This window comes from Globicephala melas, chromosome 19 (assembly GCF_963455315.2).
Source record: "Globicephala melas chromosome 19, mGloMel1.2, whole genome shotgun sequence".
Lineage (NCBI taxonomy): Eukaryota > Metazoa > Chordata > Mammalia > Artiodactyla > Delphinidae > Globicephala > Globicephala melas.
This window is the reverse complement of record NC_083332.1, coordinates 7,285,470-7,311,145: the sequence shown is the minus strand read 5'-3', so window position 1 is coordinate 7,311,145 and position 25,676 is coordinate 7,285,470. Positions and strand designations below refer to the sequence as shown.

At 53.0% G+C, this 25,676-nt stretch overlaps 2 protein-coding genes and 1 long non-coding RNA gene across 8 annotated transcripts; 2 read left to right on the top strand and 1 right to left on the bottom strand.

The window, feature by feature from the left end:
• Window positions 1-132: 132 nt before the first annotated feature.
• On the top strand, window positions 133-15,954 carry SNRNP70 (small nuclear ribonucleoprotein U1 subunit 70). Of its 5 annotated transcripts, none has more exons than XM_030873606.2 (10): window positions 133-373; window positions 1,117-1,273; window positions 2,622-2,684; window positions 2,798-2,852; window positions 8,085-8,149; window positions 8,293-8,355; window positions 9,026-9,107; window positions 12,305-12,406; window positions 14,964-15,051; window positions 15,160-15,954. In XM_030873606.2, the coding sequence occupies exons 2-10, from the start codon at window positions 1,127-1,129 to the stop codon at window positions 15,785-15,787; spliced, it is 1,293 nt and encodes a 430-aa protein (XP_030729466.1). In that variant the 5' UTR covers window positions 133-373; window positions 1,117-1,126; the 3' UTR covers window positions 15,788-15,954. The 5 variants fall into 5 exon arrangements, with proteins under 5 accessions (XP_030729466.1, XP_030729463.1, XP_060145006.1 ...); XM_030873603.2 differs by having other exon boundaries at window positions 134-373; window positions 15,133-15,954; XM_060289023.1 differs by lacking the exon at window positions 133-373 and adding an exon at window positions 482-584 and having other exon boundaries at window positions 15,133-15,954.
• On the bottom strand, window positions 9,686-18,598 carry LOC132593944 (uncharacterized). Of its 2 annotated transcripts, none has more exons than XR_011376960.1 (3): window positions 13,492-18,598; window positions 12,813-12,890; window positions 9,686-12,703 (listed from the first exon to the last, which is right to left on the bottom strand). It is a non-coding gene; the product is annotated as an uncharacterized lncRNA (long non-coding RNA). The 2 variants fall into 2 exon arrangements; XR_009560055.2 differs by having other exon boundaries at window positions 12,813-13,649; window positions 13,855-18,598.
• A 2,976-nt stretch (window positions 18,599-21,574) lies between these two features.
• Window positions 21,575-25,206, top strand: LIN7B (lin-7 homolog B, crumbs cell polarity complex component). The gene is made up of 6 exons (XM_030873602.2): window positions 21,575-21,794; window positions 22,209-22,327; window positions 22,603-22,674; window positions 23,337-23,546; window positions 24,589-24,752; window positions 25,097-25,206. The coding sequence occupies exons 1-6, from the start codon at window positions 21,590-21,592 to the stop codon at window positions 25,116-25,118; spliced, it is 792 nt and encodes a 263-aa protein (XP_030729462.2). The 5' UTR covers window positions 21,575-21,589; the 3' UTR covers window positions 25,119-25,206.
• Window positions 25,207-25,676: the final 470 nt, after the last annotated feature.

The following is a 25,676-nucleotide window of genomic DNA, read 5'->3' as shown; positions in this document are numbered from 1 at the left end:
CTGTGACCAGCTTGCCGCGGCAATGGCGTCTAAGGTGCCGGAAGGCGGGAGGGGTAGTGGTCTTGCGCGTGCGCAGTGCCCGCGGCGGCCCCAGGCTCCCCGTATGTGAGTTGTGGTGGACTCGCGCAGCGCGTGCGCAGTGCGAACGGCGGAGGGATTTGAGGCTGGTTCCTCCCCGTGCCCTGTCGCGAGCCGAAGCCGCGCGGGCTCGTGAGCAGCGGCCTGGAGCGCGCGGTAGGCGAGCGATAGAGACTGAGGGACGCGGACGCCGCCACAGTCGAAGCCAGAGCAGGAGTATCTGCTACTGAGGGTCCGCCGCAGCCGCCGCGAGCCCCCGGACCGTCGCTAGGCCGAGGAGGGCGCCGCGCGGCGGGTGAGTGTGACTTAGTGGCCTTACCGGGTGCGGGGCCGCTACCCACAAGCCCCTGCGGTGTGCCTCAGTCCCTTCCCCGCGGCCGGATCCCCTTCCCGCGCCACTGCCATAGCACCTTTTTGCACCCCTTATCCAGAGTTCTCTGGTCACTTAGGCCCTTTTCCCATAGTCGCCCTCCTCTTCAGCGGTCACTTCCCCACAGGCCCTTGCGGTGTGTTGCCTTTTTTTCCTTGCCTCCACCGACCCTTACCCATAATTCATTTCGCCTGTGGGGCCCACATTTATTCCTCACAACTCCCTGGCTTGAGGTTTGCTACTTTTGATCCCCTTCCTTGATCGGAGACTTCCTGCGACCCTCGCCCCATAACCTGTTATCCAAGGTATGGGACCACCAGCCGCCACTGCCTTGGACCTCCTTTCTCAGGATCCTTGATGCCCCCACAAGCCCCCAGGGACCCTCAGCCCCGCAGTTCCTTGCTCAGGACTCTGAGACTTCACTACTCAGAAACGCTTTTTCAGTCTTTATTTCCGTTATCGGCTTCAGTCCTCCCTCCAAAACCTGCTTTCTCATTCAGATTTATTCCTTTCCCTTGTGGCTTAGGAGCACTCTGTGCCCCTACAGAACTTGTTCTGATACTGAGATTTTGCCCCTATTTCCCTCTTTTCTTGGAAGTCAAGGGATTATAGGGGCCTTATCTCTCCCAGCCCACCCTCATATAATGTGGTCCTGCTTCTGCTCTCAGACTTGGCAAGATGACGCAGTTCCTGCCACCCAACCTTCTGGCTCTCTTTGCTCCCCGTGACCCCATCCCATACCTGCCACCCCTGGAGAAACTGCCACATGAAAAACACCACAATCAACCTTACTGTGGCATTGCGCCATACATCCGAGAGTTTGAGGTGAGTTCACTCAGCAGACTTGGGCTGGGATGGGTTCTGGGGTCCGTGGGGCTGGATTGGGGAGTCCAGTCTCTGGCCAGTTTTCCAGCTGTGTGATTTAGGCAGGTGACTTTTATGCTCAGTTTCCCTGTCTTGATTGGGATGGATAATGCATCCCTTGTTGGTTTTTGTGGAAGTTCCGTAACTACCAGTTGAGGATTCAGGCTCTCGAGTTAGGTAGACCTTGGCGCACCATTTAGCATCTGTGTGACCTTGGGCAAGTGGTGCATCCTCTTAGTGCTTTGATCGCTTCATCTATAGCAAGGGGATATTAGTATCTTCGCTGTAATATTGACGGAGAATTAACTGGAAATTTTATGTCATGGAGTTTGATCCTAAGCAGTCAGCAAATGTCAATGTTTATTATTATATTTATCATTTTTGTCACAGGGTGATATTTGTAAAGGGTTAGCACCAGGTGATGGGCTGCTTAAGACTGTGGGCTTGAGAATTTCAGGATAAACACGAATAAACGATTTGTGCTCTTGGGCCTCAGTTTTTTCATTTGTGAAATTGGGATAACAACTTCCACCTCTTACGGTGTATCAGAGAACACCTGAGAAATGCTGCCAGAAATCAGAAGAAGAAAGTTCTGGCATCGAGTGGGAAAGGGGAGATGGAGGAAGTTGCAGAGCAGAAGTTAGTTGCGCGGTGACAGAAGATCGGCTCTTTAGTGGGATTGCCACCCTCATTGAACTGGTACTTGGAAAATGTTGTTCGCCAGTTAACACTAATTTAATGGCTACAGGCCAGTGGCAGACATGGGTTATGTGCCAGTTACTATTTGATGAAAGCTTGCTGAGGCCTCCAGGAACTGCTCTGGTCCTCAGAGGGTGTTCAGTTGTTTACCTCTGAGCACTGCACTGTCAGCTCCTTTTGCTTCAGGCCTGGTCCCGATTCCTGTTTATGATTGAGGACAAATATGCTGCAGGTTGACTTTCTTGATAAATACAAGAGAGTTTCTTTCATTTTTCTAGTATTTTTAGAGAAAGACTACAAAGTAAAAAATCAAAAATTTTTTGTTAAGTTCAATGGGCATAAAACTCCTCTGTCAGATCGCTGTAGAAGTTTCTGAATACCAGTTCCTGGCTTCTCTACTCCTCTTGTCACAGACCAGTAACAGTTCACAGATAGTATTGGTCCATGGACCGTGCTTTGATCTGCTCCCTGGAACTGTCCATGTTTGTTTGTGCGTGCGTGTGTGTAAACATGCAGGGGAGCGTGGCCAAGATATTTATTATTTCCTGGCTGGGTGTCTCTTGCTGTTTTCCCCTGTCCCTCCCACCCTGTCACCTCTTCTTGTTCCCAGGACCCTCGAGATGCCCCTCCTCCGACTCGAGCAGAAACTCGGGAGGAGCGCATGGAGAGGAAGGTATGTAGTGTCTGCCTTCTGGCCCCACGTCCTTTTTTGCCTCTTTCTTCAGGATGTTCCCTGACATCAGGGCACTTCTGTCTGTATTCAGTTGTCTACCTTTCTCCTGACAGAGACGGGAAAAGATTGAGCGGCGACAGCAGGAAGTCGAGACAGAGCTAAAAATGTGTAAGTCTCTCCTTCCTCCTTTCATCTCTCGTTCAAGCACTCTGTGTTTCTCTCCGCCAGTCCACCCCAGGACTTTAGTTTGGGAAAGCGGGTTGTCAGTTCACTCTTTTAACCCCACCGTTTGCCATGCACTGTATTTGGGTTAGGTATTTAAGCAGGGGAGTGTGGAGTAAGGGTGGGCAGGAAAGGAGCCTGGTACCTTGGGCTGCGTCCTGTAGGAGCCTGCACTTGGAGGCGCTCCCACAGCCCAGCCAGGTCTCACAGGGCAAGGCAGTGAGGTCCCGGCTAGTGAGGCAGTTCTGGCTGCACCTTAGCTCCCTGATCCTCGGACTGCTGATGTTTCATCCCTTCCAAGTACAGGAGGAATTGGAGTTTGGGATAGGGACCTTGTAGCCATTGACCAGACTTCACAAGAGGGTCGCATATCAGTCTCCAATGGCCCTTTCTTGTTAGGGAGAGGGCTTTGTAGTTAGGACTTGGGTTTTCCTCCTATACTTGTGCGTCTATGGTGAATCACTTCACTCAGAACCTTATTCCCTGGAGTGGCCCATTCCTCAAGGAGCTTATGCAAATGCTTCACAACTGAATACCTGGGCATCTAAATGAGAGCTATCTAAGCCCTCACTCTCACTGCCTTCCTGTCTTTTCTTGGACGCCTCAAAGGCATCTCAAACTCAGTGTCCAAACCACAATCAGGATTTCCTCTCCCCAGCAACCTGGTCTTTGGATGTTTCCTTTGCTGGAACCTGGTCATCCAGCTTTGCAAATCATGACCTCAGTCATGACCACCCAGTTTGCTTTTAACAACTTTTTCTTGCTATTTCCCCAGCTTGTCACCAAAACCTATATCTGTCACAAATCTGAGCCCTCTTTCTGTGTCCACCACCCAGGGCCCCTCTAGCCTGGACACGCAGTCTAATGTCTAATGGGGTTTACCTGCATCTCTGTCCCCACCAGGTTCTGGAGGGCTTTTTTTGTTTTTTTTTTTTAATCTGTGCTGCACAGCCTGTGGGATCTTAGTTCCCTGACCAGGAATCGGACTCGCACCCTCTGCATTGGAAGTGCAAAGTCTTCACCACTGGACTGCCAGGGAAGTTCCCTCTGTGGGGCTTTTTAAAATACAACTCTGATTGTACCTTTCTCTGCTGACACCCTTTTGGTGGGGGAGGGCGCACTGCGCGACCTGCAGAATCCTAGTTCCCTAACCAGGGATTGAACCCGGGCCCTCGGCAGTGAAAGCGCAGAGTCCTAACCTCTGGACCGCCAGGGAATTCCCACACAGCCTCCTTTTGCTTTCAGCAAAAAGACCGGAGTCCCTTCCCTGCCCACTGGGGATGCATTCTGCCCATGCTCCCCTCCTGCTCCAGCCAGCACGGGCCTCTTCCTTCCCAGATGCTCTCCTGTCACCGGGTCTTTGCCTGGGCTCTTCCCTCAGTCTCACATGATACTTGGTTTATATGGAGCTGCTCTTCGTATCTCTGTCAGAGTCACTCCTCAAGGAAGCCTTTCGTGACTTCCTTGCTCTGGTCCGAGTCCCCATGTACATTGAAAGCCCTGAGTCCTGCTGCAGGTTGGTCACTTCAGTCTGCAGGAAGGATTCACTGGTGAATATCTATCTTACATTGGTTCATAGTTGCTCCAGGAAGGCAGGGTTTGGATGGAATTTGCTCACCATTGTGGCCCCAGCTCCTGTAGGACCTGGCTCACAGAACTGTTGGCAGCAGGTAACTTGGGGAACCTTTCAGCTCTGCTGCTGGGGCACGCACCTTGTAGTCTGACCCACATGAGTTGTTTGTTTGTTTTAATCTTTACTGGAGTATAATTGCTTTACAATGTTGTGTTAGTTTCTGTTGTAGAACAAAGTGAATCAATTATAAGTATACATATATCCCCGTATCCTCTCCCTCTTGAACCTCCCTCCCACCCTCCCTGTCCCACCCCTCTAGGTGGTCACAAAGCACCGAGCTGATCTCCCTCGCTGTGCAGCAGCTTCCCACTAGCCATCCATTTTACATTTGGTAGTGTGTATATGTCCATGCCACTCTCTCAGTTTGTCCCAGCTGCCCCTTCCCCGCCCCCCCGACCCGTGTCCTCAAGTCCGTTCTCTACGTCTGCATCTTTATTCCTGCCCTGCCGCTAGGTTCATCAATACGGTTTTTTTCTTAGATTCCGTATATGTGCGTTAGCATACGCTCTTTGTTTTTCTCTTTCTGACTTACTTCACTTTGTATGACAGGCTCTAGGTCCATCCACCTCATTACAAATAACTCAGTTTTGTTCCTTTTTATGGCTGAGTAATACTCTATTGTATATATGTGCCACATCTTCTTTATCTGTTCATCTCTGACCCACATGAGTTTTAACCCCACCTCTGCCACTTACAGCTGTGTGGCCTTGGATAAGTCACTTCTCCTGTTGGAAATTGTTTTTCACACTTTAAAACGGGGATCCTGGCATGTTAAACAATACTGAGGATGCAGCCAGTCAAATTTAGAATGTGGGAAATTGTATAGGACAAACATGTGATCCAGTTTCTTTAACAAAAGTTAAAAGGGTGGCAGGGGGCAGGGAGTGAACCAAATGGATTAAACAGTCAAAAGGCACCTCAACCAAATGGTAAGTGTGGAGCTTGTTTGGATCCTGATTTAAATGAGCCAACTGTAAAAATCCAGTTTTGAAACAGTCAAGGACATTTGAACACTGGGTCTTAGTGAAGTTAAGGAATTAACGTTGAAGTTAAGGAAATAACGCTTTTTTAGTCTTTATTAGCAACTACAGTGGTATATCCGGGGTTTGACTTAAAATCCTGGTGGGGTTAGAGATGTAACAAGTGTAGCCACGTGGTGATAGTTGAAGCTGGTTCAGAGGGGTTCGTTACACTGTTCTCTATTTCCTTAAGTGTTTGAACTTCCCTGTGAAAAAAAAGGAAAAGGAAAGGATGGGTCAAGTATAGTAGGTTTTCTCTGCCCCGAGAGCCTCCATCCCCAAGTACAGAAACTTGCTGTGCCTTGTCACAGTTAACAGCTACCATTCAAGGGGGCCTTGCTCCTTGCTGAACACTTGATGTATAGAATATGTCATGATTTTGACTTACAGCTTCCAAGTGCAGCAGGGGTTATTACTCCTGCTTTTAAGACAGAAGATGGAGGTTTGTGGAGGCCGGGTATGTTTAGCAAGAGCAAGAGTTCTGAGATACTTTCTTCACCATCTCAAAGCCTAATGAGTTTTCTCAGCTCCACAGTCTAGTCCTTTGAGCCCCTGCTCTGGGCTGCTACCTACATAATCCCTTTAACCAAGGATTTCCCAAGGGCAGAGTTGCCAGCGGAGTGGAGTGGAGTGAGGGTGTGTGCCTGTTGACTGGTGAACTGCTCATCAACTTCAGTTCATCGTCACCCTCTTTTAGCTCAGATACGTGGGTACTATTGGCTCAGCTGCACTAGCTTTTACATTTGGTCACACTCCTGGGCCTCTTGGTTAAGCAGAAACTACAGAGACTCGTTTGGTGTGCCCGGGGTGGTTTCCCCTTTTGTCTGCCGGGCTTCTCCGGGCTGCCCATCAGGGAGCTCAGCGCTCTGCGGTCTGGCCTTCGTCCACTCCCCCAGGCAGTGATCGGGGTCCCACTGCACTGCTCCTGCTGTACCTGTTAGACCACCTGCTGCCTGGTGGTGTGAGGTTTATTTCCTGTTAAATACAACTTCAGGTCAAATGTTATCTCAGTGAGGCCTTTCCTGACCTTCCCGTTAAAATTCTTCTCCCCATCTGCTATTACCGGATAGAACTAGATGGTTGCCTTATTTACCTTGTTTACTTTCAGCCTCCCTCCAGTAACAGATGAGCTCCAAGAAGGCAGGCATCTTTTTTGTCTTTGTTGAGTCCCCAGCATCTACGGGAGTTTCAGGCACAAAGTGCTTAATAGATATCTGTTGGGTGAATGGATGCAGATTGAGACATTTGGGCACAGAAAATTACAACCCAAAGGGATGAGGTTTGGTGAGGAAGTGAGGGGCAGGCACAAAGACGGACTTGTTTTCAAAGGCTACCATCAGTTTCCAGGTAGTCATTCCCTTAAATTTGAGTTCAGTCTTCTGTTTTCCAAGAAATTCCCTAAAGTCATCCTGAACTTAGTTTATGTCTGCAGCCAACCTCTCTCATGAGAAACAGATCTGTGACCTTTAATTGTCTGGCTTCTCTGAGAAGCTAACACGCAGGGTTCAGCCTGGGGCCTGGGCTGTGAGGTCAGGCTGGGGTGTAAAGCTGAGCTTGGCCTCTGCTGTCTGACACTTCTCCTCTTCCATGCCTCAGGGGCTGGTTGTATTTCCATTTGCAAAATGGTGGTAAATAAGTCTCAGCCTCCAGCAGTGTCTGAGCCTAATTATGTGTTCAGTAAATTATTAACGTTATTCCTTTTCTCACATTCTCATAGAATATGGCAAGTTCTAAAGAAAGTAGCACTGTATTATAGAAGAACCGCCTCCACTGGCAATGGGCAGGGTGCCTTTGGGGCCCTGGCAGGAGTCAAGAGCCATTGTGTGTGCTGGGGCCACCATACTTGGTGAAAAAGACTTCTTTCTTCCCAGGCCTGACCCATCAGAATCACCTATGGAGTTGGTTTTGTAATAAGAGTCTGGTTTCTGTCTGTGGATATGATTATTCCTCAGTGGTCTGGCGGTAGTAAGGCTGGGAATAAGAATCTGACCCGCCTCTTGTGAGCTCCAGCGCCAGCCGTGGGTTCCTCCCTGAGGCCACAGGGCATAGGGCAGAAAGCAGGGCTTGGCCTCTGCTAGGCTTCCACTCCCAGTCTTAGGGTTGCTTGATCTCAGGTTTCCCCTGGGGCTGCAGTTGCAGGCCCTGCCTGTGGGTGGCACTGTGGCCCTGCAGGTGAGAGAGGAAGCTCAGTACCTGGAGGGATCAGGCTGCTTCTCCAGAGATGCCTCTTTGAGCTTAGTTACACCTGGGAGGGACCTGGGCCTCAGGATACATACGTCTGAAGTGGCAGTTAGGCTGGCCTCCGTCCTGTCAGCTTGAAGTCAGTCTTACCCCCTCCCTTCGTCAGCCTAAATCAGCCACTTAGATGAAGGCTGCTGTGCTTCGGAGAAACCAGGGCTCAAAGGGACATGCCCAAGGTGGCCAGGTGACCAAAAGTTCTGGGTCTCTGCCCGTCAGTCTGTTTCTGTCTTGCTCTACGATACTGTTGGCACCTTCTACTTAGAAATTCTTTTTTTTCCTGCACAGGGGACCCTCACAATGATCCCAATGCTCAGGGTGATGCCTTCAAGACTCTCTTTGTGGCTAGAGTGGTGAGTCCCCAGCTCCCAATCCCTGGAGCCCCAGAGGAGTCTGGAACCCTGGACTGCTGAGAGCTTGGGTGTGGGCAGTAGACTAGGTCCCGGGGATGTTCTGAGGGCTTCTCCCACTTAACTTCATTTCTGTCTACTTGTAGAACTATGACACGACAGAATCCAAGCTCCGGAGAGAGTTTGAGGTGTACGGACCCATCAAAAGAGTGAGTGGACTGGGGCGCGGGGAGTTTGAGTTGGACGTGTGTGGAGGGAGGGAGGAGGCTGGCTCCCAGCCCTGAGGGTGTATTGCCTCATTTCTGGCTTCGGAGTCCATGGCCTGGGTTTCTATCCTGACTGCGGTTCCATGCGGTAGACTTGGGACAGCAGAAGGACAGCAAAGAGGTAGTGACTACTTGCTGCTGATTTAGAGCACAGGTCGGCAAACTACAAAGTTGGGTTTTGTAAATAAAGTTTTGTTGGTATCCAGCCAGGCCCATTTGTTTACTGTTGTTTGCGGCTGCTATTGCCGTAAGGCGGAGTGGGTCGGGCAGAAAGAGACCGTATGGCCCTCAGAGCTGGAAATACCTGCTGTCTTCTCTATACCTTTATAGAAAATGTATGTTGATTCTTGTTTTAGAACAAGACTTCATGTTTAACTTACATTTCTTCATTTAATTTAAATGTTCTGGGCTGTAGCAAGGGCTTGAGGCCATTGTGCGCATAAACTGCGAAGCCCAGGGCCATTAGAGCAGCAGTCACTCTGGGTCCTTGAAGGGACGGAGAGAGGGTCTGAGGTGTCTGTCGCTGGCATCACCCAGCCCAGGGCCTGGCATACGGGCTGTGTGATTGAGAGGGTGGGATTTCTGTGTGTCAGAGCTGACCTCTGCCCCCCAGATACATATGGTCTACAGTAAGCGGTCAGGAAAGCCCCGGGGCTATGCCTTCATCGAGTACGAACACGAGCGAGACATGCATTGTGAGTACCTCCCACCTGTGCCCTGCCCTCTGACCCTCTCTCTTCTCTGCTGCCCCAGCCCCTTCCCGTCGTCTGTCCCTGCCCCCCTCCCTGCCAAACCTGACATTAGCAATGTCTCTCTCCTCCTCCCTCTGTTTCTGATATATCTTTTTTTTTTTTATATACGTGTTTTTTTAAAAACAAAAACCAAAATCCCCCACAACGTGTGTGTGTGTGTGAACCCGGGGAGGTAAGTGTCACACGTTGAACCTCAGGGGCAAGGAGGGAGCTGGGCGGCGGCTGGGGCTAGCGGGAGGTGGGGGGAGGGGTCGGAGTTTCGGGGAGCCTCTCCCCGTTCCCCCCCCGGAGTTGGGGGCGGCCAGGTTAGAATGAGGCCTGGCCTTTGAACCTGCCCTCTCTTCCCCCAGCTCAGCTGGGGCTGGGCTACCCGACCCTCCGCCTCCCCACCCCGGCCCCCGCCCTGCTCCTCAGCGGGCAGTGGGCTGGTTGGCGTGTTCAGCGCCTGCCCCCACATCTCCAGAGCCCCCTTTGAGGCCGCGGCGGCGTCCACGTGGGCAGGGATGGGTGGGTGGGGGCGGGCAGGGCTGCGGCGTGTCCAGGGGCCGCCGTATTAATTGACTGTTCTTATTGTCACTGCAGCCACCACGCAGCTGGCTTGCAGCTGATGCTTACGCTCCCCTTACAACACCTCAGTGTATGGTTGGTATAAGGGTTTGTATCATGGGTAAGATCATTCAGCACCGCACACCAGCCCAGCTTAGCCAGGCAGCTCAGGAGCAGCGAGGCATCCCTCCTCCCATCCCCAGGCGCCCCCCTCAGCCTCCCCGCACCCAGAGCCCTTTCCTCGTTTGGGTGCCCTTGGTCCCATCTGCCCCCCATCCATCTGCTCTCCAGTAATCCTGCTGATCCCAGGAGGGGAGAGATGAACCCCGACGGGAAAGGCAGTTGGGCTCGACCCAGCCCCCTGACTTACCTGGCTTCATGATGTCAGTGGCAAGGTGGCGGGAATACTGAAGACGGGATGCACGGGGACCAGGGCTCCATGTGGAACCCTTCAGCCCTCCGCTCCCTGCCCCTGCGCCTTCGCGGGGCTGTCACTGTGGTGGCCCTGGAGAATCGTTTTGCTTGCTAGATTCGGGGTGCTCTGCCCCCTTCCTGTCTGCCTTATCATGGTTGAGGCCTCCCGAGAGGCCGTGGAGCCCAGCGGCCCAGCTGCTCTCCGGAGTGCATGGGATTGGGGACTGGGGTGCGGGAGGGTTCGAGTGACAGGCCGTAAGCAGCAGAAGGTGGTGTAGATTTTCCTGAAGACCCTTCCACTGTCTAGAGACCTAAGAGAGGGAGAGAGAGTGAAGCCTAGAAATACACACGTCACATGTTTTCTCTGCTGTTACTCCCGGGTTGGGCCTCTTCTGGGGTTTGGGACACAACCAGAGCAGGGTTCCTTCGCTTGACGGTGTTCCCAGCCCTTAACTTCCTTCCCCTACCACCCTCCTCTGGGTTCAGGGGCCAAGCGGCCCCTCCCCCTCGGATCATGGGCAGCACTCCATCTCCTGGACCCCCAAGGCTGTCCCCTTGGGTGCCAGCCTTTGGGCTGAAGCAGGTGGTGGGAGGGAGTGTGGAGTTCGAGGTGGAGGAGTCATTCCACGTGCTGAGAGGGGGTGGGCGTGTGCCTAGTTCAGCATGGACTTTACTGGGGAAAGGTGAAGGTGGACAGGTTTGCCAAGGCCTCCCTAGCCTTCTTTTTAAAATCAAACAAGATAGTCCCACGGCTTTCCAGCTCCCAGACTTGATGTTAACCCTTGTCTCCCCCTCTTTCAAGGCCTCCGTGAGGTTTCTTTGGGGTCCACCACTTCCTCTGCCTGTCTCCAGGTGGTGCAGGAGATGTGGTTCCTCTCCCCCTCCATGGCTCCCTAGAATCCCTTCCCTGTAGCTTTAGCTGACCCCGTGGTGGTGGGTGTGGGGTCTGTGCGCGTGCTCAGGTAAGCTTGGGGGCTCCAGGTAAGCGGTCCCGTGTCCCCCCCCGGGAAGCCCGCCTCCTCGCCAGGCCCCCAGGAGTTGCCGAGCCCCCCCCATCCCGCTCGGTTTGGACACCCGCAAGGCCGGCATCGGTAAATGGCACCTTTTTCTCTTCCTCTGGTTGTTATTTGGGGGGGAGAGGGCTGGGGCGGGGCCGGGTATTGTGGCTGGTTGAGGACGACCCCCTAGGCCAGGGCTGGGGGTGGGAAATAGGGACTTTTTTGGCCTTCCCGACAGCCCCACGTGAGACAGGCCGGGGATCAGGCCTGTCCTTTGCTGTGCCCTGCCCGAGCGCAGGACGTGCCTCTCCCCGCATCTCCCCCTCTACTCCTCACCCTTCCCGAGAGGCTCAGGCTGGGCTTGGCCTCCCGGCGTGTGTTGAGCTGGGGGTGTGGAGTGAGATGGGACAGGGGCTGGGGTTGGGTGGCTGTCATCTCAGGTAAGGCAGGAATTTTCAGTAGCACTGCACATCTCCCGTGCCTCCCTCCACTTGCCCTCTCCCCCGCCTGCTGTAGGGGCCCCTCCAGGCCCCCGGGAGCACCATAACCCGCCCTTCTGCTCCCTGCCATCTCCTAAAGATTTCTCCCACCCCCTTCTGGTTCATTTTCTGTTCTGATGTCTGTTCCCCCCACGCTCACCCTCCCCCCAAAAAAAACACAGAAAAAGGAAACCGGTGTGAACTGGGGTGCAGAGCGGCCCGGCTGGGCCTCCTCCCCCAGCATGATGTTTTAGGGTGCATGCCTGGGGTTGTGGAGGAACCCTCCCCCACAGCAGAGTCCAGCCTTGAGTTAACCTCCAGTTTCTTTGCAGCGACTTTGGCCACCTTGGCGGGAGGGGGCTGCTCTGTCGAGTCGGAGTAGGAATGGCCTGGGAGCCCAGGGGGGTGGTTAGGGTCAGGATGGTGCCTGGGAGTGGTCTCGCCCCCCCAATAGTGATTGGGGGTTGGTAAGGAAGCAGGTGCCGAGATGGAGCAGGCCCCTCCTGGTTTGCGAGAGGGTTGGTCTGGCTGTCGGTTGCCTGGCTGTCTGGTGGGCATGTGTGTCTGTGTGTGCGCGTGTGTAAGTGTGTGGATGGGGACACGGCCGGGGGGTGGGGATGCCACAGAGCTGTGCTTTAGCCTGACTAGAGGACCCTCTGGGGACTCCTCCCCCTTCCCCTCCCCCTCCCCACATCTGTTGCAGCCGCTTACAAGCACGCAGACGGCAAGAAGATTGATGGCAGGAGAGTCCTTGTGGACGTGGAGAGGGGCCGCACGGTGAAGGGCTGGAGGCCCCGGCGGCTAGGTGAGCACATCCTGCACAGGCTGGGCTCGGTGTCCTGCTGGTTGCTTTCTCACCTCTCTTTTCTGTACCCTCTGCTGCTTTCTGTCTTCTCTTCCTCTCCCAGCTGCTCACATGCTCTCTCCCTCTCTCTAGCTCAGCCTTTCTCGTCACCATCTTTCTCCTGGTCTGGTTTCTTACTCTGGGTTACTAGTTAGGAGCAAGAGTACTGTGGTTGAGAAGCCAGTCTGCGATCAGATTCCAGCTTACGTACTTCCTGGCTGGTGGATCTTCCCTTCCTCCTGCCTCATTTTCCTCATCCTGGAAAGTGGGAATAACGGCAAGAGTTAGTGAGCTCAGCATCTCACATAGCCAGCTTGGCAAGCGGCGTACAGTCGGGCTTGTGAAAGTCACTCTCTCGTCCACTTACCCTTTGCTCCTGCTCGTTCGTTCATTCATTCATTGATTCAGCAAACGCCAGTTTGGTCCCCAGCTGTGTACCAGGCTTCTAGTCAAGAGCAAGACATACATAGATGGTCTCTGCCCTCAGAGCCTCCTGCATTCCGTCCCCCCCACTCTCTGTCTCTAATTTGTCAGTCGCCATCAGTCAAGGTCAGTTTGGTAGCAAGCACCAGAAATACATTTGAGCTTCCTAAAGCATAAAGGGGACTTGTTGATACAGAATCCCAGTGTCTTGGAGCCCAGAGACAGGCGATGCCTGTGGGCCTCAAGAGGACCTGGAAGCCGAACCTGAACGGTCAGGAGCCGCCTTTGGCACCTCTGCAGCTTGCTTCTGCCTTGTTCGCTGTTCGTGTGGACTGTTCCCTTCTGTGTCTCTCCGCACTGGCCCAGTGTGGCATTCCACAGTCCAGTCCTTGATGAGTCTCTCTACGTTTTGGGGCGGGTGGATCTAAGTGGCTCAGCATTGGACCTGGACCTGGGGCTGAGGTCCTGCCATCCAAACATGGCTATTGAGGGCCAACTCCTATGAGGGTGAGTGACACAGTTGTCAGAGAAAATGATCTTCCCTGTGCAGACACCCCCGGTGGCTCCAGGACCCTCTGCTCTTATTTCTGTCTCCCAGCCCGCTGTCGTGGTGCTTGACTTGCCTTTGTTGAGTAGACCACACACTCAGCCTGCTGAGTCTCTGAGCTTAACAGATGGGTTCTTATCTCACTGGTTTCTCTGGGGTGGAGTGAGTCCTTCAGAGTCTGCTGCTTCCGACTTTCTGATGGTGACACCTGGTGCATCTTGACCCAGTGCATTGCTACGTGCAAAAAAATACATTTAACCCAAACAGAAGTGTTATGAAACTATCTTTTCTACAGGCAGTGTATACTAGTATTTTATATTCTGTTGCTTTATTATTATTATTTTTAATATATTGGTTGCTACCAATCACATTTAATGATGTGATCCATTGCTGGGTTGTGACCTGAAAATTGAAAACACTAGTCTCTTCTGCCCCATACCTGTGATATTCCAGAAGCCTGGTCGGTTGCTTGTCCCTATTTGAATGTCTTTGATATCCAGGCCGCCTCTTTTCCTTTTTCACCCTCGTTGCTGAAAGTCATTCCTTATATGGAACCCCAGCCCACCTCACTGAAGCTTCCTTCCAGGCAGTGTGGGGCAGAAGCGTGCATGAGAGGGCAGCTTCCTGGGTCTCAGCTCTGCCCTTCCTTGCAGAGTCACCCCGGGCAGGTGGCTTTATCTGAGATTGTTTCCCCGTCTGAATAAGGAGACCGTCCACTACTCCTTACAGCTGTTCAGTCATTTGACTGCTGCACATACGATTTTATATCCTGGATGCTGTACCACGTCCAGTTACAGCGAGCAGAGCCAGACATCGTCCTGACTTTGATGGTGCGTTACAGGCTGGTGGGAGAGGCAGCTGTTAACTCACACATGTCCATGTAAAATCGGAAATTCCACCTGAAGTTCTGAGAAGGAAATGTATGTGAGTCGTGGAGAACAGCTTCATCTGGTAGGTCAGGGCAGGCTTGCTGAGGAAGCGTTGTTTGGGTTAATGTGCGAAGGGGTAAGTAGCAGTTAACTAGACAAGGGAAATGAGATTCCAGGTAAAGAGGTGAATGATCCCCAAAACTGGGGCAGGAAGGCAATGGAGACCATGAGGAGATCTGGGACGTGGAGAGCCAGGGCGCCTTGCTCTAAAGGCAGGAAGGAGCCAGCCATCTGACGGACGTTGCTTTAGGCTGTAGGGAGCCATTGGTGGCTTTGGAGCAGATCACGTTTTCAGTTAGACCATTGCCGTGCCTGAGGGTGAGGGTGAGGATGACTGGAAGACAGGATTTGCCAGGAGGCTGTGCGCGTCTGTAGTGGTGAAGATGGTGAGCTTTGGAGTCAGTTACAGGAGCTCCCAGCTCGCGCTGTGGAAGTCCTCTGATCTCTGAAGAGCGTGCGTGTTGTGTTAGAGAAGTGCGGCAGAAGGTCCTCAGGCACCTGGCCCCGTAGGCGCCGGCAGAGGTGCTTGGTGGCCTTTGCCGCGCCCCTTGCTGCCCCTCGCTCGCCCTGCTGTGGGCCCCGCCCGGACTAACCCGCTGTGGCCTGCCCCCGCCCCCAGGAGGTGGCCTAGGCGGAACCCGGAGAGGTGGCGCTGACGTCAACATCCGGCACTCCGGCCGGGACGACACCTCCCGCTACGATGAGAGGTGAGATTGGGCAGCCGGTGTCCTGGGACGGGGGCGGTCAGTGGGGGAGCCCTGCCGCAAACCTCTGCCCACCTCATCCAGGCCCGGCCCCTCCCCGCTTCCCCACAGGGACCGGGACCGGGACCGCGAGCGGGAGCGCAGGGAGCGGAGCCGCGAGCGAGACAAGGAGCGAGAACGACGACGCTCCCGCTCTCGGGACCGGCGGCGGCGCTCGCGGAGTCGTGACAAGGAGGAGCGGCGGCGCTCCAGGGAGCGGAGCAAGGACAAGGACCGGGATCGGAAGCGGCGCAGCAGCCGGAGCCGTGAGCGGGCGCGGCGGGAGCGGGAACGCAAGGAGGAGCTGCGAGGCAGCGGAGGTGGCGGCGACATGGCAGAGCCCTCCGAGGCCGGCGACGCGCCTCCTGATGATGGGCCTCCCGGGGAGCTGGGTCCCGACGGCCCCGATGGCCCAGAGGAGAAGGGCCGGGATCGGGATCGGGAGCGCCGTCGGAGCCACCGGAGCGACCGGGAGCGGCGCCGGGACCGCGATCGCGAGCGCGATCGGGAGCACAAGCGAGGGGAGCGGGGTGGTGAACGGGGCAGGGATGAGGCTCGAGGTGGGGCGGGTGGCGGTGGGCAGGACAACGGGCTGGAGGGCCTGGGCAGCGACGGCCGAGACATGTACATGGAGTCCGAGGGAGGTGACGGGTACCTTGCTCCAGAGAACGGGTATTTGATGGAGGCTGCGCCAGAGTGAAGAGAGCCTCCCACCAGTTGATTGGACGTGTTCCTACCCTCCCTGTTGCTGTCATCCTCTCCCCAAACGTTCTTGGTCACCACTTAAGTTTGCCAGCCAAGGGTAGGAGTCTCCTTATTTGTTCTGGTGTCTTGGATTTAAAAATAAAATTAATTTCTTGTTGATAATGGGCATTTGGTTTTTTCACTGCTCTTACTTTCTTACCCAGAAGAGGGTCACCTTCTGCCTTTTGATAGCCCTGCTTTGGTTGGTTTTCACTTGAGCTTTATGACCTAAGGCTGCGGCTAGCCCCGGTACACCAGAGCTGTTTCAGATGGGGTAAGGAAGCCCTCCCTAAGGGTCCTTGATCCCTTTGTATCTTTCCTTTTTTACGTCTCTCCCACGCATTCCTCGTGGGGCTGTTCATACCCCTGTCTTGGTGCGGGGATGGGGCTTAGGCATTAGAATACTCAGTGGAAGCTACAGCTGTGTGTGAAAGGGAAGCTGTCAGTCTGAGTTGGGGAGCAGGAAGAAGGGTGAGGAAATGAAACATGAGAGCAATGTACAAAAGACAAAACATTCTATAATACCATATACAGAAATAAACTCAAAATGGATTAAAGACCTAAAGGTAAGACCGGATACTACAAAACTCCTAGAGGAAAACAGAACACACTTTGCCATAAATCGCATTGAAATTTTTTTGGTTCTGACTCCTAGAGTAATAGAAACAAAAGCAAGAATGAACAATTGGAACCTAATGAAAAGCTTTTACACAGCAAAGGAAAGAAACAAAATGAAAAGACAACCTATGGAATGGGAGAAAATATTTGCAAATGATGTGACTGACAAGGGATTAATTTCCAAAATATACAAACAGCTCATACAGCTCAATATAAAAAATACAAACCCAGTCAAAAACGGGCAGAAGATCAAAATAGACATTTCTCCAAAGAAGACAGAGATGGCCAACAGACCGGTAAAGATGCTCAACATCACATTGCTAATTTAGAGAAATGCAAGTCAACCACAATGAGAGATCACCTCACACCAGTCAGAATGGCCATCACCAAAAGTCTACAAATAAATGCTGGAGAGGGTGTGGAGCAAGGGGAAGCCTCCCACACTGTTGGTGGGAATGTAAATTGGTGAAGCCACTATGGAGAACCGTATGGAGGTTCCTTAAAAAATAAAATAGAGTCACCACATGATCCAGCAATCCCTGGGCATATATCTGGAGAAAACTCTAACTTGGAAAGACACATGTACCCCAATGTTCATAGGACTATTTACAATAGCTGAGGGAATTCCTTGGCGGTCCAGTGGTTAGGACTCTGCGCTTCCACTACAAGGAGCATGGGTTTGATCCCTGGTTGGGGAGATCCTGCTTGCTGCATGTCAGGGAGCTAAGATCACAAGCCTTGGGGCCAAAAAAACCAATAAAGACTTCAAAAATGGTCCATGTCAAAACAAAACAAAAAAAGTCTATATATTCCATGGAATATTATTATTCAGCCATAAAAAAGGAATGAAATAATGCCGTTTGCAGCAACATGGATGGACCTAGAGATGATCATACTAAGTGAAGTAAATCAGAAAGAGGAAGATAGATAGCATTATGATAACGCTTATATGTGGGATTTTAAAAAATGATACAAATGAACTTATGTACAAAACAGACTCACAGACATAGAGAACTTTTCAATGGGGAAAGGGGGAGGGATAAATTAGGAATTCGGGATTAACAGATACTACTATACAGAAAATAAACAACAAGGACCTACTGCATAACTCAGGGAACTATATTCAGTATCTTGTAATAACCTATAATGGAGGGACTTCCCCGGTAGCGCAGTGGTTAAGAAGCCACCTGCCAATGCAGGGGACAAGGGTTTGAGCCCTGATCCGGGAAGATCCCACATGCCGCGGAGCAACTAAGCCTGTGCGCCACAACTACTGAGCCTGTGCTCTAGAGCCCGCGAGCCACAACTACTGAGCTGGCGTGCCACAACTACCGAAGCCCGCATGCCTAGAGCCCGTGCTCCGCAGCAAGAGAGGCCACTGCAACGAGAAGCCCACGCACCACAACGAAGCGTAGCCCCTGCTCGCCACAACTAGAGAAAGCCCGGGCGCAGCAACAAAGACCCAATGCAGCCAAAAATAAATTAATAAATTTTTTTAAAAAAAGATAGAAACAGACCCAGACTTGATTCCAATGTTGGAATTATCAGAGACTGAAATAACTATGTTCCCAAAGGAAAAGATGGAGAATTTGAAGAGATCTTTAGGGGACTTCCCTGGTGGTCCACTGGGTAAGACTCCACACTCCCAGTGCAGGGGGCCCAGGTTCGATCCCTGGTCAGGGAAGTAAAACCCGCGTGCCGCTACTAAGAGTCCACATGCCACAACTAAGAAGCCAACAAAGATCCCACATGCTGCAACTAAGACCTGGCAAAGCCAAAATCAATCAATCAATATTTTCAAAAAAATTTTAAAAAGAGATCTTTAAATTAAAAATTTTAAAGTTTAACAGGAATTGTTAAAAAATAATCGAATGGAAATTTTAGAACTGGAAAACAGCAACTGAAATTAACTAGTAGTTGCCTTTGGTAGTTGATTAGATACTAGACGTGCTAAGGGAAAAAAAGAGGAACTTTCCTTTTTTTTTTTTTTTTTTTGCGGTACGCGGGCCTCTCACTATTGCAGCCTCTCCCATTGCGGAGCACAGGCTCCAGACGTGCAGGCTCAGTGGCCATGGCTCACAGGCCTAGCCGCTCCGCGGCATGTGGGATCTTCCCGGACCGGGGCACAAACCCGTGTCCCCTGCATCGGCAGGCGGACTCTCAACCACTGCGCCACCAGGGAAGCCCTAGAGGAACTTTCCTGATAGAGAAGTCTCACAATCTTTTCTTTTTTTTTCTTTTTGCCTGCACCGCACAGCTTGTGGAATGTCAGTTCCCTGACCAGGGATCAAACCCGTGCCACCTGCAATGGAAGCATGGAGCCCTAACCACTGGACAGCCAGGGAATTCGCTCCACAATCTTTTTAGGAAGTTAACTGAGGATATACTTTACCAAAATGAGAGATTTAAAAGAGAGGTTCCAGTTCAGCAGAGCAGTGGAGGGAAATCCCAGGATGGCAGTTTCTAGAGAGCATTTGGTCCAGATTGGGGTCAGAGGATTGAAGTTTCCAAGGAGCTTCGGAATAAAAAGATTCAGTAATATACCTTGTGATGGAGAGTTTGAAATAAATTAAGAATGTGATGAAGGGGCTTCCCTGGTGGCACAGTGGTTAAGAATCCGCCTGCCAATGCAGGGGACACGGGTTCGAGCCCTGGTCCGGGAAGATCCCACATGCCACGGAGCAACAAAGCCCATGTGCCACAACTACTAAGCCTGTGCTCTAGACCCTGTGCTTTGCAACAAGAGAAGCCACTGCAATGAGAAGCCTGCGCACCTCAACAAAGAGTAGCTCCTGCTCGCCACAACTAGAGGAAGCCTGCGCGCAGCAACAAGACCCAAAACAGCCAAAAATAAATAAATTAATTTTTTTTAAGTGTGATGAAGGAAACAAAAGTAGATAGACATTACAGAAAAGAACAGAAGCTGTTAAAGAAAGGAAATGTAATCACAGGACAACATTTGAGCTCTACAGCCAACACTAAGTACTTAGACATAAGGTGAGTGCTTTATTGATTGACCTAAAAACTGGTACCATAAAGCTACCATGGGAAGAGAGGGGAAAGGTTGTAAGAGCAGAAAATCAATGTGTAATATATTGCTAACATCTAAAATTGAAAAATTGAGAAATGTATGTTACTTAGCTACAGAAGCAACTAGCTGATGAAACATCTATACCTTGTTGCCTCTTGCAGTGGGGAGAGTTAGGACAGGGACAGGGGCTGGTGCTTTTCATTATTCGTCCTTCTGTATTATTTGATTTTGTTTTTAACTCTGTAACTATGTTATTTTTTTTGTTAAGAGAAATATATTAGGAAGGAGAGAGGGATAGACAAACCTACTCTAGTCCTCTCACTTTGCAAAAGCCCTTTTCTGGACTCCATCCCACTAATGGTGAAGTTAACTGAGGATATACTTTACCCATCCAGCTGATGGTATAAAGCAACAACCAGACTTCTCCAGCCTTGTCTACATCTACGTTTCTTTAGAGCATCTGATACCACTGCCTACTTCTTTCTTCAGAAACACTCTCTTCTCAGGACTTCCCTGGTGGTCCAGTGGTAAAGAATCCGCCTTCCAGTGCAGGGGATGTGGGTTCGATCACTGGTCAGGGAACTAAGATCCCACATGCCACGGGGCAACTAAGCCCACACGTGTCAACTACTGAGCTCGTGCACCTCAGCTAGAGAGCCTGTGCGCCCCAAACTACAGAGCCCACGCACTCTGGAGCCCACAGGCCACAAGTAGAGAGAGAAAACCCACACGCCACAACTAGAGAGAAGCCTGTGCACTGCAACGAAGAGCCTGCGTGCAGCAACTAAGACCCGAGGCAGCCAAAAATGAATAAATAAATAAATAATTAAAAAAAATTCTTATGGTTTCTCCCACCTGGGGTTTCCTCCTACTATTTCTGGCCATTCTTTGTCTTCTTCCTGAACTTTTTTTTTTTTTTTTTTTTGCGGTACGTGGGCCTCTCACTGTTGTGGCCTCTCCCGTTGCGGAGCACAGGCTTCAGACGCGCAGGCCCAGCGGCCATGGCTCACGGGCCCAGCCGCTCCGCGGTATGTGGGATCTTCCCGGACCGGGGCACGAACCTGTATCCCCTGCATCGGCAGGCGGACTCTCAAACACTGCACCACCAGGGAAGCCCTTCTTCCTGAATTTTAAATGTACGAGTTTTGAGGACTCAATTCTAGGTTCTCTTCATTCTATATTCTCTTGCCTCCAGCTTTCTTGTCCATGCTTATGGCTTTATTTACCACCTTCGCCCAAATTCTCAAAACTGCTTGCAGACCTTGGATACTGCACGGGCTCCTCAAAGTCAGAATATCCACTATCCCTCCGCCAGCATAGACCATCATAGCAAAAGGCCTCACAAGCACCTTAATATCCCCTTCCCCTCCACCTCCCAGTCCTCATATACAGTTAAGACACGTCCAAACATTTCTAAATCTGTCCACTTATCGTCCATGCCTCTGCGCTGGTCTAAGCCATCATGGGGTTACTGGGATAGCCTCCTGATCTGCCCCATGCTTCCGCTCTTCCTCGCATCCAATCCAGTCTCCACACAGTGTCCACAGTAATCTTAAAATACACATCTGAAAAAAAAAATACACATTTGAATATCACATTTTACTCTTAGGAGTTACCATGAAGTCCAAAGTCCTCAGCGTGAGTATGCCAACACACAAGGCTGTGCATCAGCTGTATCCTGCCAACTTTTCACCTTCATCATAAACCACTCCAATCCTTACGCTGTTATCCAGCCACGTGGGCTCTTTCTGTCTGGAAAGTGACCCACGCCCCACCTCTTGATGATCTTACCTCCAAGGGCTCTATGTCAGTGTCCTTCGTAGATCATCACCTCCCCACTCCCAATTCTGATCACAGCCATAGTTGCTTGTCTACCCTGCCCCCCCGCCCACCCATAGACTAAGCTCCGGGAGGGCAGTGGGCTTATCTGCCCAGCTCACCATCGTGTCCATGATCTTGGGCCCAGATGTTTAACATAGTTTGTCCAATGAATGTGGGAAAAAGGGACAGACAGGAGACAGGTGTGGCGAGCAGGACAGATGAGATGTCAGGCGGTGCAGACAGACAGAGGCTGCAGTAGGAGAGGTCACAAACCCAACCAACAGACCGATGGGGTCTGAGGGCAGGGCAGCGAGATCCGAGCGGTTGCAGATGGGACGGTGCGCTCGCTGGGCCTCGCCTCCGCAGGAGGCGTTCGTCTCTGGGGCGTGGCCTCGCGCAGCCCCGCCCTCCTCGCCGGCGACCGCCAGGCGGGTGCCTCGCAGCGGCGGCGCCGACATGGCTGCTCTGGTGGAGCCACTGGGGCTGGAGCGGGGTAAGCGCGCCAGGGGCCCCTGCCCACCCAGCCCCGGCCTGCGTCCCGGAGCCCGGTCCCCTGCCCCTCCCCCGGCAAAGCCCGGGCGGGTGGGCGGGCCCGGCGGGGGTGGGCGGGGCGCCGAGAGTCGGGCAGTCGGTGGGTGTGGGAGGGTCCGTGGGCGAGCGGGCCAGAGAGGGGGCGCCCGCTGCACACCCCTGCCTGGGTGTGTATGGGGATCCTGAGGACGCAGGGCGCCCGACTGGCCGCAGTCTCTGCCACGGGCGACTCTGCGGGTGTCCGACTGGGACTCTGCTGTCCTTCCCGGGGTCTGCGCTCGCCCTTACTTGGTCTCTGGCCGCATCTCTCCGTCCTTCTCTGCGTCTTCACGTCTCTGACACTTGTGTGTCTGTGCGCCCCGCCCCCGCTCCGCAGACGTGTCCCGGGCGGTGGAGCTCCTCGAGCGGCTCCAGCGCAGCGGGGAGCTGCCCCCGCAGAAGTTGCAGGCCCTCCAGCGAGTCCTGCAGAGCCGCTTCTGCTCTGCCATCCGGGAGGTGAGAGCAACGCGGCGCCGAGCCCAATCGGGCGGCCCTGATCCTCTTCCTGGTCGCCCCGAGCCCAGGGACTACGCCTCCCAGCAGCTACCGGGGCGGCCCTCCTTGGGTTGCCCGCGCTTCAACTCAGTGGTTCTTTGGGAGCTGTAGTTTCCGCGGCCTCCAGGTTGCGGGGGCGGGGCGGATCCTTGGGTGGGAGGGTCTGGGGGCCTGGACTACTGAGTTGAAGGGAGGAGGGGTCTGGCGGTTCCTTGATGCTGCTGCGTCCTCACCAGGTGTATGAGCAACTCTATGACACGCTGGACATCACCGGCAGTGCTGAGATCCGGGCCCACGCCACAGCCAAGGTAGGCGCCCCCCAGCCCATTGCTCATGGTATCCACTGAATCGCATGGTCTAGCTCAATATCTATCTAATGTCAGTCATTCATTCCTGTATCCTCCTTCATGATTTTTGCCATATCTATGTACCACCCTTGCTATGATTTATTTATAATGTATTTTAAATAATCTTACATTTTTAGTTTGTGTCATATAAAGACATCTTTAGCAAAAAAAAAAAAAAAAAGACATTTTTAGCAACTACAAATGGAAACTAGTACCGAATGCCTGACTAGAAGATAACCAATGAAAACAGTGAACTAGCTTTAGTAAACACTGTAATCTTATTAAACTACAGTTAGATGCTATTTCTTGCTGCTTGCTGGAGGCTCTCAGCTCTGTCCAGGCCTTGTTTCCCTCTGTTAAAAAGCGATATTGACAAGTGTTGAGTATTCAAGACGCACGCACACCAAATGGAGACTTTCTCTTTGACAGTCTGAAGTGTCCAAAGTGACTAAAAGGGATGTACTGTCACTACGGAGTGATCTTGTGTTGAGTTCTGTGGCAGATGCCCCGTGCTTGAGGGAAGCTCTCTGGCCTAAATCCCTCTCCCTGACGCAGATCCTCCACCCTAGTCCGCATACGCATCGTGGAGGGGCCCTCACCTCCTGAGGCTTTCTCTCTCCCAGGCCACGGTGGCCGCCTTCACAGCCAGTGAGGGCCACGCACATCCCAGGGTAGTGGAACTACCCAAGACGGATGAGGGCCTGGGCTTCAACATCATGGGGGGCAAGGAGCAGAATTCGCCCATCTACATCTCCCGTGTCATCCCTGGAGGTGTGGCTGACCGCCACGGAGGCCTCAAGCGTGGGGATCAGCTGCTGTCAGTGAATGGTGTGGTGAGTGGGGATCTGAGGCAGGGCTGGCTGGGGTCACAGCTTGCCCAAGGTAGCACAGTCGCTGTTTTTCACATTCACTCAACACGCACTGAACACTGCCTCTGTGTCCGGCCCTGTGCTGGGCTTTGCTGCAGACCCTGAGAGTAATTGGCCACTGCTCCTACATTCGAGGAGTCCCTCTCTGGTGAGGGAGATAGACCCTGACTGAAACAGTCCTAAACCAAGGAGATAAAGAGGAAGCACAAAGCACTGTGAGAGCCCAGATGTGGCAGCAGACCAGTGTAGATGAGGGGAGTTTTTGCAGATGAAGGAATATTTGAGTTGGGTTTTGAAGGATGAGTAGGAGCTGGTGGAGAAGGGTGTTACTGGCGGAGGGTGTTGTGGGTAGGGTCTGTGACTCTGCACTCCTACGAGGTGAAGAGAAAGGGCTTGGTTCTGATGAAGGACTGGGGCATGCTGGTGATTAAAATCACTGTGCTTAGAGTAGATGGAGGCATGACTAGGTAGGTGGTTGGGGCCAGTCATGCAGGGACTGAGTGCCAGCCTGAGAAGCTGGGACTTTGTCTCAAGCCTCCTGGGGACCCATGGGAGGGCTGTGAGTAGGGGAAGGATAGGCTTAGCCTGGAGGCATAGAAAGACCCCTTTGGGACTCTACAGGGGATAGACTGAGGGAAGAGACTGGAGGCCAGAAGGCCAAGGAGGAGGCTAGGGTGAGGTCCAGTGGGGAGAGGATAAGGTCTGAGCTGGGGCCTGGTGGTGGGGACAAAGAAGAGGGAGTCAGGGCAGGAGGGCTGGGGCTGGGGATCATCGGGCTGCCGGGAGGGAGGAAATAAAGACGAGTCTGGAGGTCTAGCTCGGTGACTGAGGGCATATGGGGCTTGTCCCTGACATGGGGAACTTGGAAGGTTTGGGGGGAGGACTCTGAGCCAAGAGTGACTCTCTCATGAGTACATGAGGCCTTTGCATCTTGGGGTTGGTACCAGGGTGGGGGCGGGGTGAGGGTGGTGGGCCCCAGGCCCAGCTGTCTGCACCGCCCCTGCAGAGCGTTGAGGGTGAGCAGCATGAGAAGGCAGTGGAGTTGCTGAAGGCTGCCCAGGGCTCGGTGAAGCTGGTGGTGCGCTATACACCTCGAGTGCTGGAGGAGATGGAGGCCCGCTTTGAGAAGATGCGCTCTGCCCGGCGGCGCCAGCAACATCAGAGCTACTCGTGAGCCCTTTGCCACCACACCCCTGGGGCCCCCACTGCCTCCGGTATCCCCAGACTCCCAAACCAGGCCAATGATTTCTGAGGCCCTGATTGCCACCTCCAGCCCTGGCTCCTTTCCCTGGGATTCTGACCCTTGACCCAGGCTCTCACTCCAAGCCATTCTGACTAAATACCTTAGGGACTGTTAGCTCACTCCCATCCCAAGATCGGGAACCTACTCCCTCTGGAACCCTCAGCCCACTTCCCTGGGCTCTTGGCTCTGGAACCCCAGTCCTGGATCTCTCCCATGCCTCCCCCGGTACGCTCCCCTGAGCTTGGCTCCCCTCTCTTCACCCTCCTTTTAGGTCCTTGGAGTCTCGAGGCTGAAACCACAGATCTGGACCCTAACCCTCACCCTCTCCCCTGTACAGTATTTATTGTCACCAGCTCCTTATTTAAAGATCTTTGACCCTCATTGAGTGTCTGTGTCTGTTCTGCATCCGGGGGTTAGAATGTCTGGAGATGTGGGAGGAGAGAAGCCGAGGTCACTACCAGACCCTTTTCAGAGTCTGAGAGCGGAGCTTTGAGACTTTTCCCCAGGTCCGAAGGGAGAGGCTGGCCGGCTTCCTAGCGGCAAGTCCAGGTTGGAGGCTGGGACCCGGTCTGGGTCTGAGCGCTGGGTCAGAACTGAAGACAACTCCCCCTACCTTTCAGAGATTCTGAGGGCGGAGGCTAAGCCCCCTTCCTCTGTATCTGGTCTGACAGAGGAGGCCTGAAACGCGCAAAAGTCAGTGGGCGGCCTCTGTGTGGGCGGGGCGGAGCGAACCATTAGCCTAGCCCGCCGGGGGAGCCCTCCCGGCCGCGTAATCGTCTGAGTGGGAGGCGGGGGTGGAGGTGCCACGTGCAGTTCCCGAGGCGGGCGCAAGGGGTACAGAATAAGGTGCG